The following is a 20,153-nucleotide window of genomic DNA, read 5'->3' as shown; positions in this document are numbered from 1 at the left end:
TATCATAAATAAATAAATGTTCTTCCTTAAAATACAGGGGTCATAAGTATTCCCACCCCTATGTTAAATTCCCATAGAGACAGGCAGATTTTTATTTTTAAAGGCCAGTTATTTCATGGATCCAGAATACTGTGCAAGTTACCTTGACCTTTGGAATTAAAATAGCCCCACATCATCACATACCTTTCACCATACCTAGAGATTGGCATGGGTGTTATTTCAGTTAGCCTATTAGCTGGTTTGATTTACATTGAGCTCAATGAGCATCAAACCAGCTAATAGGCTAACTGAAATAACACCCTCTTATATATATATATTTATATTCCTCTTTTCAGTCAACTTTAGCATGGGTGCCAATACTTTTGGCCATCACTGTAAGCTCTAAAAATGACAGTGACATCAAATGTGATGGAACATGGAGTTACCAACGTGCAACTAGAAAAAGGAATGGTTTGTGATGTCTGATGCAATAAAGTGAAAACCAAGACATGATCTTTTTGATGACATGTGACTTTACTGTGAAATAAAAAATGTATTGGTTTAAGAACACTGTCAAGAGAAAACACACATGTATGAAATATAAACCCAGACTGTACAAAAACACAATAAAACACTGACAACATAAACAACTTAAAAAACAGTTATCTCTTTAGGAAAAACAAGAAATTATATATACAGAAATGATTTAAAGCAAAGTGAAACAGAAGTAGCGGTTGGTGATGCTTATCAGGTGCAATAAGTAATAAGAACATTTACATCCACCACACCCATCCACATGGCTCTTAACAGGCTGGGATCAGTGGCACAGGGCTGGCCCCCTGGGCCCAGAGCTCAGGAGTCCACCTTCCCATAAGTCCCCTCAGGAGGCCGATAGCACTTGGGGAAAGCCATCAGCTGCAGGATGTTGAAAGCATACTTGCGGCACTTAATATTCTTTTGGACATTTTCAATACGGCATCCCTCTCTAGTGTGGGGGTGGGGATGGGGGGTTGGGGAAGAGAACAAGAATGAGAAAAAATAATAAACATTTTTTGTCATGTCTGATGTAAAACGTAAAAGCTCCATGCCAGTTTCCTGACCCAGTGGCAGTATATTAACATGGATGGATGCCCAATCCCTAAACATAACTGTAACTGCAGCTCAACTTTGTCACTTGTATAAGAGGTCACTTGACTGGTGTGTGTGTGTGTGTGTGTGTGTGTGTGTGTGTGTGTGTGTGTGTGTGTGTGTGTGTGTGTGTGTGAGCGTGTTGCAACAGCACCGCATAGTTATATGTACGCTTTGATGTGCACAGCATTAATCACTGATAAAGAATCTCCTTAATCTGGTTGACCACAGTGAATTGGTGTTATATGTTTCCTGTTCACATCTATCAAAAAGGGGAGACTGCCCTGTGGCTGGAAACTATGACAACTACATTAAGCACTGCGTGGAAAGACGTTTGGTGACAGCGGGAGAATGGAGCTCAGAGTCTCTGCTGAACTGTCCTGCACCAAACCCTAGTGGACACTCACTGCTATGAGAGTTGCCAGAGGAGAGCGGCAGATCTGCCGCTGGTCCGGCGAGAAAAGACAAAAGGAGTCAGTCGTGATGGCATTATCAGCAGTTTATTGATATTTTGCAAGCAGAAAAACAAGACTTAAAATCAGCCACACCACCAGCAGGTGAGAGCTGACGAGCAGGAGGGCGATTGGGTAGAAGTGGCGAGAGGCCGGCTTGTGATTGGCTACTGAGCCGGCCTCTGGGTCATCCCACTGAGCTGCTTCTCCCTGCGTCAGCCGACTGCTAAGCGAGCCAAGAAGAAACACATACATACACACACGCACACGTGCACACAAGAACGCATACAAAAACACCCACACATTACGCAACCATTCATACATTCACATCGACGGACACACACCCACACACACACACACACACACACAGTGTTAGTACTACAGTGCATTTTCAGTCAAGCTCACACACACACACACACACACACACACACACACACACACACACACACACACACACAGACAGACAGACAGTCTGTGGGCAATTCCACGGAAAATCAACTTTTTGTCACATCCATAACGCCAATGAAATGCCTTGGCATTTGTATGATGTGAATGATAACATTCATTGTTTGTGCATTTTTTCTCATGTACATTCTTCAGCCAAAAATAGCAAATGCTCAAATTTCATGTAATCATTCACATCATACCATACCATCACATTTTATTGGCGTTATGGATGTTACAAAAAACGTAATTTTCCATGGAATTGCCCTCAAACAGGAAGCTGGCTGGAATGACATAGGTGTGGCAGAAACAAATTTGAAGAATGACTAATCACAGACAGTATGAGCGTGTATGGCAGACAGGGGCAAAAGTGGAAAAGCAAACATGAGGGCACCTCTGGGTTGTGCAGGAGAATACTGTAATCATGGCAGTGCACCAACATGCTGTCGCAAGACTTTGCTTTTGCAGCAGAGAGGCGTGTCAAACACATGCTCTATAAACAGACAATGAGTGAGTTATGAGTGTACAAAACATGAGTTTTGCCTCGGGCAAAATGGGTTCATTGCAACATCTTCACAATACAGTTCAGTGTTCACAGCCACACCCTTGAGGATAGGCATCTAACAATTTCACAAAAGGATCACTGGCTTAAATTATTAGAAAGTTCAAACGTTGGGAATAAGTGAACTCAGTGAGCACTTTGAAGCACAAATTTCCAACAAACCTTTTATATCACTTTATGGAAGTCTAACATATGGGTGGTGTATGGATGGTGCACAAATAGTACAGTTCCAGGTACAGGACTGAGCTAGCTGCCTAAAAAAAGAATGTCAGTGTTAGATGTCTTTGATTGATGAAACGGCACGCTTTTGTGTATTATACTTTTAAATGGATTTATTGCACCATGCCCTTGACTACAAACTCGTTTCGGCGTCAAGCCGTCTTCAGTGACACTGAGTTTGTAGTCAAGGGCATGGTGCAATAAATCCATTTAAAAGTATAATACACAAAAGTGTGCCGTTTCCTCCACTTCAAGACTGACATTTTTAACTCGCACCCAAAATACTTTATAAAGTGTTTGAGTGAGCGCCCCTATATTGCTGAAACTTTGATTGATGAAAGGCACTTAAGTGGGCCTGGCTCAGGAAGTTAGTGGACCGTGTTCACTCATATGACCTTAAATGAGCGACAACCTAAATGATGCTACGGAACTGGGCCGAAAAAACGCTGTCATTGTGGACTGTTCTCTTAATCTCTCTTTCTTTCTTTCTTTCTCAACTCAGGGAAACATCAGCTGCCTCCCACTCCCGTGGATGACGTGCCATTGGGTCTGGAGGCTTGGCTGGCAGAGAGACAAAAGCAGAGGCGGTGTGGGTGTGTGGATGACCAAAGGCCTCCTCACTTGTGGACCAGGACCAGGGCCATGCTGTCCATAAAACTTAACTGGTTGAAAGGTTGACAATGGATGTCACTTAATATCACTTTAGCATTTTACAACGGCTATTAAAGAACATAATAGCAGAGCCCGTCTACGGAGAGCCTGGCCACTCCATATTAAGTCCCATTGTACCGAATTTTGGTTGCAGTTCCACCAGAGTTCCACTGGGGGCGATCGCCATAAGTGCAGAATGAATGGGAGTCAATGGAGCTAGACGGCTAAATTTGTCTCTTTCATCTGATTGTCGTTGACAAATCTCAGATTTGATTGTAGTTTGTATAACTTCAACATGGGTTATAGGTCAAAAGTTGAATGAACGAGTACTTATGTCCTTTTGATTTCTTACAGGTTGGGTCAGTGTTAAAACGCTAGCATTGTGCTAATGAATGACGTCATTAACACGTTTGAAAGGCTTTTTAGAACAATTAAGTGATTTTAAAAAATATAATACTCAACCAAGTGTATTTTCTTTGCCTCCCATTTCGAATACAATATTCAAATTACTTGAAAAAAAAAAAAATATCCCGAGAAAAGTGGATTTTGAGGGGTACAGCTCCATAGACCTCCATGCATTCTGCACTCGTGGACAAGCGTCCTCATGTGGAACCACAGAAGGAACTGCAACCAGTTCAGAAACTGGAAGTTTTCCGAGAGTGGCAGTTCTCCCCTTATTAGACATTCTCTGATAATAGGTTGAGACATACCTCCCCAATTCAGATGGCATGACAAGAAAGGCGTATTGAGAGTAAGCAAGAGCTTTCACCATTGTGCAGCTGTCACAATAGGCTTTACTACGTTTTCTCTCTGTGTGTGTTAGGGGTGTTCATAATTCACCGTTTGACCGATAACCGATAAAAAGAGTTTTAAGCGATTAATAATAATTAATCAGTTAAATAATCAGTTAAACAGCTAAAAGAACAAGCGTGGTCAACGCACAGAATGTGGACGCCTATGAGAGACAATTCCCCCTATTGCATATAAATCCTCTCAACTGGTGGAGAGCTAATCAGACACGTTTCCCGAGGCTGGCCACTAGTGCCATATGAGCGGCTGCTTTCTGCAGCGCGTCTTACAGTCAATAGACTGTGCACATGACTACAGCTGACTTGCTTTTTCTAAATAGAAATCATTGAAGTTGTCTGCTATACTCAGGGTTGGAATATACTATAGCCTTAATAATTTTAGATAGGCTATGAAAATGGCACAACTTTCCATTTCCGTTGGTTGTTACCCGATAGTGGAACTGCTTTTTGTTCCAGCACTCTAACATGCTTTTATATTAGAAAGTGTGCCTGCCTTGGCTACTTGCTGATAATAGGCCTGAGTATAAAAATACATTATGGGTTAACGGTGAATGGTCGATTAAGGAGTATCGGGTAGCGAAATGGACATCCCTATTGTGTGTGTGTGTGTGTGTGTGTGTGTGTGTGCGTGTGTGCTGTAGACGGCATACTTGACTGTTGGGAGTTTAAGACACAAAGCCAGGCATGACGTGAGGACGATATGGAGACGAGGTGGATGAGCAGGACCCACGAGCTGGACAAGATGTAGGAGGCAGTGCAGCCAGGGGGGAGGTGGACAGGGTGGTGCTGGTATGGATGGGGGACACTGAGCTGATGCTGGGTGGGAGTGCTTACCTTCGCATGCAGTCCAGGGCCCGGATGAAGTAGTCCTTATTGAGCTGGTGTTCGTCCCTTAGCAGGGCACACTGCTCCAGCGTAACAGACATGGATGTCCGGTCTTTGGCACTTTTGCAGCTGGTGAAGCGAATGCCGTTCAGGCGTCGGCAGATCTGGGGTGATAAGGTCAACAAACCGATTGCGTGAGGAAAAGAGAAGAGAGGAAAAGGGTGGAAGAGAGTGTGTTTGCTGGTTAATGCATTTAACATTTTCAGATGAGTTCACCTCTAGCAATGCCATGTGTGTATGTGTGTGTGTGTGTGTGTGTGTGTGTATGTGTGTGTGTGTGTATGTGTGTGTGTGTGTGTGTGTGTGTGTGTGTGTGTGTGTGTGTGTGTGTATGTGTGTGTGTGTGTTAAGCAAATACAGCAGAAGAACACGGTGTACAAGAGAAGAGTGGTGAGTGAAAGTACAGCCAGTTTATGCACCACTGACAGCTGCTGACAGCTCCAGGTCAAAATGTTTCAAAAGTTGTGCTGTACTTTCAAACAATGCAGCTGTTGCAGCTTCACAAGACACATGACCACACACACACACACACACACACACACACACACACACACACACACACACACAATACTTTTACAGGTCCTTCCATTTATAATACTCAGCACATGAGTGCTGAAACAGAGCAGAATTTTGCAAGTCTTTTTGCCTCCTTTTTTGCAGCCCCCCTAACTGCATCCCCCTAACCACATTTGTATGGACATGGCCTAAACTTCCAAATACCAGGGTTACTAGTTTACAACTGTATCCAAGTTGGTGATGACATCTACTGTTCCAATGGTTGATATTTCAATAGTTTGGAATGGTAGCAAGTGTCCATATACAATCAAAACAGCAGCCTACCTCAAAATAAAAAGATAAAAAGATAAAAAAATAGATAAAAGATTAAAAAAAGATAAAAGATAAATACAGATTTGATAGACTCATCTACAATTGCAATGTCAGGAGTGTTTGGAATATTTTGTCACTGTCAGATGTGTTATGATGGAACCAGTTAAGTTTTACAGTGCTGTGCTTGTATATTTTGCTGTCATGTCCATAGTTTATCTTTTGCAAATCCTTTGCAACCAGATCGACCAGACGGTCGTGTCTGGTCACATACAGTCCTTTGTAGTTGTAGCATCCGTTTAGTATGTGAGCAACGGTTTCATTTTCTTGCTGAGTTGGGTGTAATATACAGTAGGGTTTGTGCTTTGATGGGTACCATGTTGCCAGATTGTACCTAGTTGGGAGACATTGTAGTCTTGCTTTAATCATGAATATTAGGATGTCATCTGAGATTGAAGGGTTTGTCAGGACAGAATGAGACACTGAGTGGTCGGCAAATTGGAGTAATGCAAGTTTTCCTTGCAGCCTGAGGCCCGTCCAGTCCTGTCCGTTTTGGGTCTGTCTAAGGTGAAGAATTGAGGCTCTTGCATGTTTAATCTGAAGCTGGTGATATGTATTGTCTGTATTGAGGATTGCCAGGGTGGAAACCAGTGGATCGGTGATTATACTGTCGTTGAGAGTGACTACTGCTCCGTCACACACACACACACACACACACACACACACACACACACAGATATAAATCTTACCGTTCCAGCAAGCCAGAGAATTTCCACATTCTTCCTCTTCTTCGTAACAACGTTCTGGCCAAGGGTTTCAAGTAATTCCTTCACATCCATCTGTGTCTGAAAGCAGGGCAGACCTGAGGCACAAATATATCCATCATCACTTGTCCGCCACATTCCAGTGCATCATTTATTTCTTTGTTTGATAAGTGCAGTTACAGTCATAGGTCAAGGTCTCTCTCTCTTGTCAGTTCAGTGCTTTAAGGCATTTGAATGTGGCCTAGATAAACATGCAGTGATTCTCTGGGGCCTATTTTGACGATCAGAAACGCAGACCATAGCGTATTCTTATCGCAACGCAAAGTTTATTCATATCTTACACTCAAATCTTTCGCCATGCACTTCTCTTTTATTAAACAATATGCCCAGGGGTGAGGCAATTAATGATCTAAGGTGTGGTCTTGCGCATTATCTAAAAATCGCTATCTTACACCATCTAAAAAGCATTACGCTGCTGACCAAGAAAAACCTGGTCTATAGTGAAAGGCGCATATGAAGCACAGCTAAAGACATACTGTCACGAGATGTAAGCAGCAACTCCTCTGCAGGATAAATGTCCTTAGGTTTTTTATTCAGTCATTCAAACATTATTTGGGTAAGTGGTTTTTCAACACCAGTGAAATTAGTTTCACTTTTCCTATCAGTTCAAATAATAAACGAGTGCAGATGTGTGTAGGCTATACTCTGCTAGGTTTTAGTAAAGCATGGTTTAGTGGAATACCTGTTCCACACGGTCTCGCATGTAAGCAGATTCCTTCAAATGCACCGCTGACTATCAAAATACCAATGCGCTGTTTGAAGTTGAGCTGCTTGCTGTTAAAGGGAATGACAGATGTCATTTTCATTGGTTTAAAGGATCTTACGGCCAAAACATACCCAACATAAGAACTGCCTTTTTGTGCCAAGCGCCCGACGTTTGATAACAAAACCACCCCGAATGTGGACTGGACAAACCCCTAAATGTATTTAAGCTATTCGCCAGTGACCATGCGTCTAGATCGCCAAAATAGGGCCCTATGTTGCTATGAAATCCTCATGTGTGTTATGTGACCTAGGTCGTAAAAATGAATCTGTATGCAGGGAGTATAATCTTGGCAAAGCTGTAGACAAGGGAGAGAGGGAGACGAGAGAAATAAGTATTGAACACCTCAACATTTTCTTCAGTAAGTATACTGTACATCCAGTGAGGCTATTTGCATGACATTTTCACCAGACATTAGTATTAATTCTGGTAATTAACCCTTATAGAACAAACCAAACATTAAAGTCCATAAGTAGAGTTATGTGTAATAAAGTGGAATGACACAGGAAAAATGTATTGAACACAAGTAAAAGCAGTACACCAAGGCAAGTAAAGGCAAGGAACGAGCAAGTAAGTAGTTGGAGAGTAATTATCCCTCTAATCTGTGCAAATTATTATAAACTGGGTTAGTACATATTAATGGGCTATAAAAAGAAATTGAACGTGTCTGAAATTTAAGTGCCTTAAAGGTAGGCCTACACTACAAAAAGAGTACAATATTTGCCTCTCAAATGAACTTGAGTAAAGTCATGAGTACTCCCCAAAAATGATACTCGAGTAAAGTACAGATCCCTCAAAATTGTACTCAAGTACTGTACTCAAGTAAATCTACTCCGTTACTGTCCGGCTCTGGCTTTTACCCATCATGAAATGTCTTGTGTGACTTATTGGTAACAAAAAACCTTTTTATAGCTCATTAATATGTATTATTGCCTTGCCTTGGTGTACTGCTTTTTTCGTGTGTTCAACACTTTCCATTCCTCTTCATTACACATAACTCTACTTATGGACTTTAATGTTTGGATTGTTTGTTTGTAAGTGTGGAATACTAATGTCTGGTGAACATTTCATGTGAATAGCCTCATTGGAAGTATACTTACCGAAAAAAATATTTGACACGTTCAACGCTTATTTCCCCCGCTGTATATGTGTATGGATATATCTTATGTTACAAAGACAAAAATACAGGCCGCAACTTTTACTTGCTTTATAGGGCCGTGTAGTTGGAGCAGTGCATATCAGTATTGTATCACATTGTATTCTAAATCAATTACAGTGTAACAGTGTAAATTACATTGTATTCCAGAGTGAACTGTTTGCTTGAGTTGCCAAGACAAAGCTACACAGACAGAGGGATTAAACATGCATGCATGTTTGAAACAGAAAAGTTGTAACTGATGGACTCACATTCTGATGGCACTTTGTCACTCAGTGTCTTGAAGTAACCATCTAAAATTTCAAAATTTCTCTGGTTTATCCTCTCTTGTAAAGATATGTCACCAAACCTGTGCAAGAATGGCATCATGGAAGACAAATTAATACAGATCTGACAGTAGGGTTGAAGCCTTTTCTTCATACATAGCACATAACACATATAAGACACGGGCAAAGGTGGTTAAGACTTCCTACTTGACCTCTGTTACCCCATGATGGGTTACAACTTGATTTAATCCTGTCTACGTCAACAAGTCTGGCCCTGTGAGGGTTTGCACTTCTGTTCTTCCTTTGCACTGACAGCTTTTACAATATCAGATTCAAAGAATGAAGAGTGCAAGAAGAGTTTAAAATCAGCCATAGTGAAATCCAGCTAAACAAGTAATCCACATACACAAGAACCCAGCTCAGATGGTTAGGGACACCACTGACTACTGGTTCAAAAAAGCACACCTGCCCTGCCACCTGAAGGTTCAGTCCAGTCGTGCTTCATAGTCTGTTTGAGTCCTGGACAATTTGGCCAAATCTGCCAACACCACCATCCGCCACCAATCAAGAAAGCCAGCTAGTGGAAAATCCAGTTGCTGCTACTGGAAGAAACTGGAATCCATGCATTTCCACTGAATTATTTTTGGAATCTGATCCCTTATCATACCTGTTCATTCTTACTCGTTGCTCGACTTATCGTGACAATTCAAGATGGCTGCAAACGCTAAACTTTGTGAAGATACTGTCTGTATAAATCGTCTTGTAAGTAAACTACCAGTGCTTTTTCAAAGTTCTCAATGTCTCGTTTTAAATGTCAGGGCCCTCGGAAGTCTACCAATGAAGTGTGGAGATACATTGAGCCTCGTAAATGGGTGTAAAACAGTGATTTATTTGCATGGCTAGCCCGATGCCGAAGCACCACTATTGAAAAAGCTGTTGGTAGCATCGGCTAACTAGCGCCAGATTTTGGAGTGCAGGGGACAAGCCGAGATGGGCTATGAGACATACGTTCACACTCGGTATCATGTTTCAATACACTTTAGGTCAATATCACACCGGAATTCTCCTTTAAGCGCTACACATCATCAGCTACAGTAATTTCCTGTGTACAAGCCGCATTGTGCATAAGCTGCAGGGCAGTGTTTCATGCAAATTAAAAGAAACAAAACCATGTTAATATCATATTACCTGCCCCGTGTATTAACCTCATAGCTGAAGGTACTTGAGTTCTCACTAAGTTTCCACTAATATGACATCATGCACACATAATACCCAGCCACGAAGGCCAACTGCCATGTACCGGTAATGACACCATCAAATTCTAAGCAATTGAGTCAGCATGTTTAGTCAGCTTGCCACAATCAAAGTTCAACATTGTGTTGATATATGGCGCAAGCGATGGGAAGTAATGGGTTTCAGAGTACAGTGGGGTTATAGTTGCATCATAGCTTAAGTATCCATAATTCCTTTGAGGGACCAGAGTACGCATTCACATTCACATACAGTTACATACATACACACATACAGAACAAAATTATTCATACCCCTGGCAAATATTGATTCAAAGAAAAACTTGGTAACTATTTCAATTTAATAAAACCGTTTAGAAATCATTTGGATGGTTAAATAAGCTGTTCTGGTGAAAATAGTGACTTTCCCAGCTCCCCCTAGCGCCCCGAGATGGATAACCAACCTTGCAACATTTGGACTGATGTCCCGGTAAGAGAAGTGAGAACAAGAAACTCATTTTCAATCGTGTTTTTTACCTTGTAGCGTCCACATTGTTCTGCCGAACTTCTGCTAACCGTTTCGCTAGTCAAATGTGCTTTATGGATAGTTTTCTTCCAGCGGAGAGGGAAACATAGCTAATCATACCAAGTTGGGCTTTAATGTTGATTTTCTCTTGACCAATATGTTTGTTCTGACTGAAAATGACACGGCCACATGCCAAAAAGTTGTAAGACGGTAACACTAAAATGAGGGGCTACATTATGAATTTTGGAGGAAAAGATCAGTCAGTCTGCCGAGAGACCTACCCCAATAGACGGCATTGGGCCATTAAACCACACAATGATCCAAAACACAGCCAAACAAGGCAAGAAATGGTTAACCGAGAACAATATCAACATTTTAGAGTGGCATATCAGCCAGAGTCCACAATCCGTCCACGAAGAGGCTTGGTAGGTATTATATGGACCATTTTGAGAGCTGTGAATGCAGATAAACATTGTTTCTATTGATTATTTAAAAAGGGTATGAATCATTTTGGACATGGCATTTTTCATAAAAATGTTAAAAAAGATGAAAACGCTCCTTTTTTTGATTCCATGTTTCTCCCACATTGTCTTGCAACCTTTTGGCATGTGGCAGTGTCATTTTCAGTCAGAGCAAACATACTGGTCTTACCACTTACATCATCACTGTCATCACCTCACATACATACAGCACACTGCTTGTTACAGTAAGCCTCTACATACAGTACTTGCTGCACACTGCCCCCCCTCCCTACATACACAGCACATTGTCTTCAGGAAGCTTCTCCAACACACATCCCCAACATACTTACAGCACACTGCCCCCCCCCCCCCCCCCCCAATACACAGCACATTGTCTCATGAGGAAGCTTCTCCAACACACATATTGCACACTGCCCTCTCCCCACATACACAGCACACTATCCCATCTCCCCTGTCATCCCCCCAACACACACACCAAGACCCCTGGCAGTTGGGTTAGCCCCTTGAGCCGTGGATCTGCCCAAGGTTTCTTCCTTGGTAAGGGAGTTTTTCCTTGTCCCTGTTGCTCTTGGGTGCTCCTTGTTGGTGCCCCCCCCCCCCCCAATCCCAATCCTCCCCCACCTTTCTTATGCAGCCCTTGCCACTTAATCTACTAAACCCCTCTTCTACTGCACTTTTTACCCCCCCCCCCCCCCCCCCATAAATGCACAAATAGGCTGACACCAGACATAATTTCACTGCATTTCTTACTTCCAGTAACTATATGCATGTGACAATAAACTTCCTTGTATCCTTGGTCAAGAGAAAATCAACATTAAATCATTATTTGTCAGGGGTATGAATAATTATGTTCTTAACTGTAATTACATCCCCAAAGACAATACATTAACAGCGGTGGCCTCAGGTGGCGTACTGTACCTCTCTGCAATGGTCTGCTGCTCGTTGATGCCCACGTTGAAAAGCACCGGGTACACCTGCAGTGGCTTCCCCTCCCGAAGCTCAGGTGGGATCATCTGGAATGACTGCTGTGGCAACGGCACCTCCACCGTATAGTGGTCTCTAAAGAGAGAAGATTAGACGAGACAAGAAGGAGAAGAGAAAGGGACCATAGAGAGGAAGAGAGCAGAGGCAGAGAGCAGTCAGCTGGAGAAAACAGACATACAAAAGAGAAAACAGACATACAAAAGAGAAAACAGACATACAAAAGAGACACTTTTGACTTTGGCTAATTGTATTGTTAATATGATATGGCCAGACCAGGAGTGTGTTTACTAATTATGGCCTCTCTTTGAGTTCTATGAACCCTTATTAAGATATAAATAACTTAATAATGTTGTTTATTTTATTTTACTAGAAGTGCTTTCCAAACTATCTCTTTATAGTCCTCAAAGGAGAAACCTTGCCATGTCTACCTTAATAGGCTGTGTTTAAGTGGTATTTCACAGAAAGTTCAGGTACACATACTACTTGCTTTAAAATGTTATTATGACCGCCGCGCAGCGAAGCGGCGGTCATATAGGTTTAGTCAGATTTTTTTTTTTTTTTTCTTTTTCGCATGCCCAAATTTCCGTCAATGATTCCCGGGACACTGAAAGACCGGGGTACACGAAACTTGGTGGGCATGTAACCCCACATGGATAGCATGGAACCATCGTTTTTCGTTTTGATCTGTAGCCCCCCCGCTGGACTGGACCCCCCGAAAGGAGGGTAGGGCAGACACAGTTTTCTGTGAATATCTCGAAAACCGTAGGGTTTAGGAGGACCTTTTTTTTTTTGTATGTTGATCTCAAGGGGCCATGTCAACCCATTCCATAACCACTCATTTCATGTATAGCGCCACCTAGTTAAACACAAAAAAGTAAAAATGAGGTGTTGTAATTGAAGGTATCTGTGACCTAACATAGTCAAAACTGCACGAAATTGGAAGTGTAGGATCATTATGAGACCCTCTGTATGCACGCCAAGTTTTGTGGAATTCCGTTCATGGGGGGCCACACAATAAATTAATTTATGTTACTATACACCAACTGGCCTGTAGGTGGCCGGAGACAGTTTTCTGTGAATATCTCGAGAACCGTAGGGCCTAGGAGGTCCACCTTTTTTATGTATGTTGGTCTTAAGGGGGCATGTTAACCCATCCCATTACCACTTATTTCATGTATAGCGCCACCTAGTTAAAAATTAAAAAGCAAAAAATTTGGTGTTTTCATCACAATATCTCTGGCTGACAAGGTCAAAACTGCACAAAATTAAAAGTGTAGGATCATTATGACACCCTCCGAATGCATGCCAAGTTTTGTGTACTTTCGTTCATGGGGGGCCTTACAATAAAATAATTTATGTGTACATTTAGTGACGTACACCAACAAGGATTCCCGGGACACTGAAAGACCGGGGTACACAAAACTTGGTGGGCATGTACCCCCACATGGATAGCATGGAACCGTCATTTTTCGTTTTGATCTGTAGCCCCCCCGCTGGACTGGACCCCCCGAAAGGAGGGTAGGGCAGACACAGTTCTCTGTGAATATCTTGAGAACTGTAGGGCCTAGGATGACCAATTTTTTCCGTATGTTTGCCTCCAGGGGTCATGTTAACCCATTCCATGTGCACACATGTGCATAAACAGATACACACGCATACACATACATTTACAGTAATCATACGTATGACACATACTCACACAGTAGACATATGTACGCATGCATGCACATGCACAAACACACATACGCAGGCAAACACACAAGCACGCACATACACACACACACACACACACCCACACACATAAACATAAACTTGTACATGCACACACACATGCACACAATTCAAGAATTTTTCCTGTCATCTACTTCCTGAATTTTTGGTCATTGATACCCGGGACACCGAACCACCGGGGTACATGAAATTTGGTGGGTATGTAGCCCCACTAGACTTTTACGCAAAAATTTCATTTCGTCCCCATCCCCCCGGTAAAAAATGAAAATGCAATATTATTCTGCTTTAATCGCCCCTATCTTCAGTTAAGATGTTCAGAACTGCACCAAATTTTATGTGTATGATTGACCTGGCATTCTCTGGGGGTATGCCAAGTTTCGTAGAATTTCATCCATGGGGGGGTCTAAAAAAATTAGGTTATGTGTACATTTAGTGACTGTACACTCATTGGCCTGTAAATGGCGGTGCACACATGTACACATGCACACACACAGGCACCCACATACTATCGGTATTAGAACGGCCGATACATAATTACAAATTCAGTAGGATTAAAAGAAAGCCAAAATAAATATTCATCATCATCATCATGGCTGCATTTTCAGTATTGGCGATAAGTAGTCGTTTGTCCACTAGATGGCGCATCGTTGCAGTGAGACGTAATTTTGTTGGAAGTTAAAAGTGGGTTGGAAGAACAATGGACGCTTCCTACAAGGACTGTAATTTACCGAAGCGAACATCTAATAAGGATAGGACGATGTTCACATGAAGTGTAATTCCCATTTCTTCTTGAAGCCGAAATAAATCTGAGGATGTTTATCGGACATGCTTGGTTTTTACTGCAGGTACGTTAATCTTGTAATATCAATAAGGACCTAGGTAATGTTACCGTTAGCGTTGGTTGAGTGATGGAGGCCCATTTGATTGATTGCATTTGTAGAAAACTATAAATGCGGTTATACCAAGCAAATTGATAGCAGCACTGTTTGTATCTTTCGACTGTCATTTATTGCATGTGCTACAAAATCATTCTGTGCAATGGAAGATTTACCAACGTTACACCGGTCTGATACAGTTTTGCCTATACATGCGTGAGACTGAGACGCCTGTTTATTTTGTTTTAAGTGCGTGCAGGGTGTGAGAGGGGAATCGATGTGCTTTGATTCCAGCTTGGCAGTTGTCGTCTGTGAAATTAAAAAGCGTGTGTGTGTGAAGTATCCAAACAATGACACCTTCATTTCATTATGGCTGCTTTAGCAACACACCTTAAGCTACTGTGTAGTGGGTCCCATTTAGAAGTGGCTACTTCATTCGCGCTTTCCTTGACTAATGGAGCTGCGTGAATGTTATTACAACATTCGCCACGATATGGCAGTTTAAGTCCGCTTGATACTGTAAGGCGTAAGCCATTGGTTTCCAAAGAAGATTTTATTTGTGTCGCCAGCATAGCCTATTGACAATTTATGTTGTCAATAGGCCTACCTTATAATCCTACCTGTAGCTTAGGGAAGCTAACAGCTTTCTATTAGGATCTAGTTTGTTAGTTACCGTTTTGTCATAACTCCCTGATGCATTTTTGCATTTAGAATAGCCAGAGCGTGTATATCTCAATCGGAAAATTAAACAATATCGGCTGCCTATGGACTAGGCTGGGTGAACCCAGCCTGATCTGCCCGCTATTTATTTTTTGATTTCTTAAAAGATTGAGCTTGGTCTGATGAAAGCCAGACTAGCCATGGACCTCAGTTACACAATGCAAGGGAACATGAATCAGCCTATATTTGCACGAACAATAACGGACAATAGCTCTTCAACTTTGGCCCGTTAAAATGTGTATGAACTGTCTAGCGACGCATTTCATCAAGGCCCATTTGGACATGTCAGTTATTTGCACCACTGGTTAGATGTAAAACAGCATTTCGTTTCAGACGACTGTTACTTAATTTGTGCATTAACAATAACGTTTCAGACTACTGTTACTTAATTTGTGCATTGACAATAAAGTATTACATGAACTAAAGATGACTAAAATCTTATGTAGAAGAAGAAACATCCATCCATCCAAAAATGACCTTTGTTTTTGATAGCTGTTGAAAACGGCATGGAACTGACAGAGATGTTTTTGTTTATAAATACATAATAAATAAAATAAATAAATAAATAAATAACATTATGCTGATACCTTTTGCTTTTCCCAAATACAATGTAGCCTACAGGTGTAAGTGACCTTTCATCAATCCAGTTGCAATGGATGAACTGTGATGAACTGCCCTACTTGTGATTGCTTAGAGATTTTAAAGGTTTTATAACAATGCTACATCTTCTTTGGCTATTCTACAATCTATTCACCTTTTCAGCACCAGTAGGCTACTTTCTGTGCAGCCGCACACACACACTCAGGCATGCCAAACAAGCATACACAAAAGTTTCAAGAGTGGGGGATGGAGTAAAATATGGAGACAAATTGAAGTGTGATTTATTTTCGCGGAACGGATGTCCAGGACTGAGCGGCGGTCATATTTTGTACCGCTATGCGGTACATCTAGTTAATGTAAAAATTAGCATTCTCACAAAAAATCTCCTGTGCACTTCATGCTACTTCATGCACACATTAACATATCTTATTTATCTCTCACTCTAGTCCTCTCATGCCAAGGTGTCCACTACTTGAGCTTCACTTAGCAGTCAGGTACTCCATCCAAGGGCTGACTTTTACTAGGGTCCCTTACAAGATGAACGCAGGCACATATAAGGCTCACACCCAATGTGTTCAGTGGCCAAATCATCCCAATTCTGACACCACATGTGGCGGAAGGAGAGGACAGTCACCTCACCCTTAACTGAGTCTTTAGGGTCACATATTAGTGTCAGAGTTGGGACTAGGATGGCCATTGGATGCGTATCTGCAGTATACTTGTGTGCCAGCCCGGAAGTGGAGCATGCACAACACTAACACGCTGCCTTACCGTCTGCCACTGACAACAGGCTGTAGGTCTGCTGGGTCGTCTGACTTGGCTTCTGTGATTCTGAATGTGACTCTGTGCAGGTCAGAGATTCCCGTCTCCATGTCCTCTAGCATGCCAATCTCTTCACCTATGGAGGCCAAAACATACATCACCAAAAGGGTCTAGAAAAGTGTCAACAATGATGCAATGATGGAGTATCAATTAAATGACTACTCGAGCAAACATAGCAGAGATGATTGGCATGAGTATATATTAGAAATATGCTTGATAAAGCAGACAGCAGTACTGTACATAACCACCAATTCTCTCTTACACTAAAAGTGCTCAATGATCTCAATAAACTCAGTTCAATAAACAAAGTTCAATGTTTCAATCACCAATCATCTACTACTGTTCCTGAGTTTATTACTTGTTAACATTTAACTTCATTAAACTGCTGTATACCACAATATATCTTACATGCACACATGTACATGTACAGCACACATCTGAAATAATGTTTATTTCTTGCTTGCTCTTAAACTTTTTAAAAAGGATTTAATGGTGGTTATCTTGATTTTATTATACGGCTCTTCACAATGCAAGTAGAATGCTCCATTGACTTGAATGGGATTTCCAAAAGTTCTAGCGGTCATTATTTCTTGGGAAAGGACCTCTGAAAACAAGAATGACCACTGTCAATGGCAACGGAGTTTGTGCTTGGAACTTCATTCAAAAGTGAAAGCAGACGGTTGATCAGCTGTGTTCTAAAGAATGTTTGATTCAAGTTCAGCGTGTGTTGCGAACTATTTGTTTCTCAGCAAAAGCCACGACGAAACGGTAACAAATAAGTGTAAAGAGACATATCATGGAGTTTATTTTTTCGTTTTGGCAAGTAGCCGTATAATAAGCGGGATAATGTATAGAACGCCAGTCCGGTTCGCCCTGTCGGGACTTATTTTCCCCATAATGACCGGCGTTCTATACATTATCCCTTACATAAATTACTGGGAATAAATAGGTTAAACAGTGTAGAGCACAAACTTTGCACAAAGGCACCTCTCAACCAGTCTAACACCAAAAATTCCTCTGACACCTACTCTTAAAACCTCCAATGTGGAGGATTCATGCAGGATGCGGCACATTTTGATCTGGCTATGTGTAACCACAGCAGAGAGATCTGTAGCCATTAGAGATCTTCAAGAACTAGACTGCATGTCTTGCTCAACTGCAGAAATTAGGATAATTATTGTTAAAAGAAATTAGGATGATTCTTGGGTTTGATCTGTGATAGCATTATTTTCTCCAACCCAACTGGAAATCTAACTTATTGTCTATAAAGTAATAATAGTATTTTAAGTTCTGCTGTATTTGTATGTTTATGATGCAGTTTCTGTCTTCATTATGTGTGATTAATATGAGTGTTTTAGTGTGTGTGTGTGTCTGTGTATGTATTACAACTATAAGGAATCATTTCCAAATCAGCACCACAATACAAAATTGATAATTTACCCTAAATTAATACATTGCCTACTATTGTGGATTTTCCCTTTCTTATCATGACAATCAATCTACACACAATACTCAAATGGGGATCAATAAAGTATCTATCTATCTATCTATCTATCTATCTATCTATCTATCTAAATACTCCACAAAGACAAAACAGGTGTTTGGAGTGTTTTGTAAATTTATAAAAAATAAAAGACTGAAATATTCCATTTACATAAGTTTTCCGCAATTGCAATTGCCTAAATTACCGGTAATGCCTAGATTAATTAATTGGACATTATTAGGAGAGGCACACATCTGTCTATATAAGGTCTCACAGTTGATGGTGTATGTCAGAGTGAAAACCAAGCCAGAAGGTTGAGAGAATTGTCCGTAGACCTGCGAGCCAGGATTGTGTCAAGATACAGATCTAGGGAAGGATACAAGAACATTTCTGCAACATTGAAAGTGCCCAAGAGCATGGTAGCCTCCATCATTCTCAAATGGGAAAGTTTGGAACTTAGTGTAGCTAGCATCACGGTCATATAGTACATCAACCCAGCCTATAACCACTCATTTGTGAAACAGCGCCACCTTGTTAAAAATGCAAAAATAAGGGCGTAATCGCAGGTATCTTTGGCTGACATGTTCAAAACTGCACATGTTGGATCATTATGACACCCTCTGAATATATGGCAAGTTTCATGGAGTTCCATTCATGTGTACATGTAGCGGAGTTGAGCGAAGGGTTGCCAGTACATATTACATTTCTACAAGCATGGACACATACACACACACACACAGACACACACACACACACACACACACACACACACACGCACAAACACATGCTTGCACACACACACACACACACTTAAAGACACACACACATGCAGGCACACACGTACACAGACACACATACACACACATGCACGCACACATGCAGGCACGCATACACACACACACACACGCGCACAGGCACGCACACACACTTACAAACATGTATGACACCCACACACGGGCACGCACACACTGACACATACGCACGCACACACATGCACACACACAAGCATACACATGCACCAGGGATGGAAATTAGCACATAGAGTGAATTTGATCAACTAACCAGCCACTGGGTGGTGGGTAAATAAATAGGGCTAGCATAGGCCACTACCACAAATATACAGTCATATCACACACAGACACACACACACCCCATAACCCCCATACACACACTCACAAGCGAATACACACACAGAGCCGCACACCTTTACACAAAAGCAAACACACACATGCACGCACTCATTTACATACACAAACATTGCAAGAGTAGGGGATGGAGCAGGAGATGGAGAAAAAATGACAAGGGTGAATGTGCAGGACTGAACGGCGGTCATATTTTGTACCGCTATGTGGTGCATCTAGTTTTTAAAAACTAAATTTACATAACACTCCAAACACCTATGTTTTGTGGAGTGTTGGAGCATTGTGTTTAGATTGATGAGAAAGAAAAATGATTCTGAAACATAACAAAATGTGGAAAAATGTATAGGGTCTGAAAACTTTCCAGTTGCACTTTCAAGTTTCGCGAAGATCTAAAAATATTTGTGACCTAGCTGGTGACCTGTCCCCCAAACTACTCTTCTTTCTGCTGCATGGCACCAGCACAAAACTCTACATGCTTACACCACATAGTAGCATTCCTCTGCAGGAACATGGCACGGCATTCACAGAGCCTTTCCAAGGTTACAGCGGGTAACCTCAATGAACTTGGCAGAGGAGTCTGAGAAAATGACCACAGT

At 41.6% G+C, this 20,153-nt stretch overlaps 1 protein-coding gene across 16 annotated transcripts in view; it reads right to left on the bottom strand.

Annotated features, from left to right (window-relative positions):
* Positions 1-492: 492 nt before the first annotated feature.
* inpp4b (inositol polyphosphate-4-phosphatase type II B) overlaps positions 493-20,153 on the bottom strand; it is a 159,889-nt gene continuing 140,228 nt past the window's right edge. For 11 of the 16 annotated variants that reach the window (XM_042057498.1, XM_042057480.1, XM_042057546.1 and 8 more), the window contains 6 exons: positions 16,882-17,008; positions 12,119-12,259; positions 8,949-9,046; positions 6,704-6,816; positions 5,079-5,233; positions 1,592-1,785 (listed from right to left, as the gene is read on the bottom strand). In XM_042057498.1, coding sequence (XP_041913432.1) covers positions 1,608-1,785; positions 5,079-5,233; positions 6,704-6,816; positions 8,949-9,046; positions 12,119-12,259; positions 16,882-17,008 — 812 coding nt within the window. In that variant the 3' untranslated portion in view covers positions 1,592-1,607. Of the gene's footprint in view, positions 965-1,591; positions 1,786-2,215; positions 2,497-5,078; positions 5,234-6,703; positions 6,817-8,948; positions 9,047-12,118; positions 12,260-16,881; positions 17,009-20,153 lie in introns of those variants that run through there. The other 5 variants (XM_042057528.1, XM_042057517.1, XM_042057508.1 and 2 more) reach the window with 3 other exon arrangements.

The sequence above is a fragment of the Alosa sapidissima genome, chromosome 1 (assembly GCF_018492685.1).
Source record: "Alosa sapidissima isolate fAloSap1 chromosome 1, fAloSap1.pri, whole genome shotgun sequence".
NCBI classification, from domain to species: domain Eukaryota; kingdom Metazoa; phylum Chordata; class Actinopteri; order Clupeiformes; family Clupeidae; genus Alosa; species Alosa sapidissima.
This window is presented reverse-complemented; position numbering and strand designations above follow the sequence as displayed.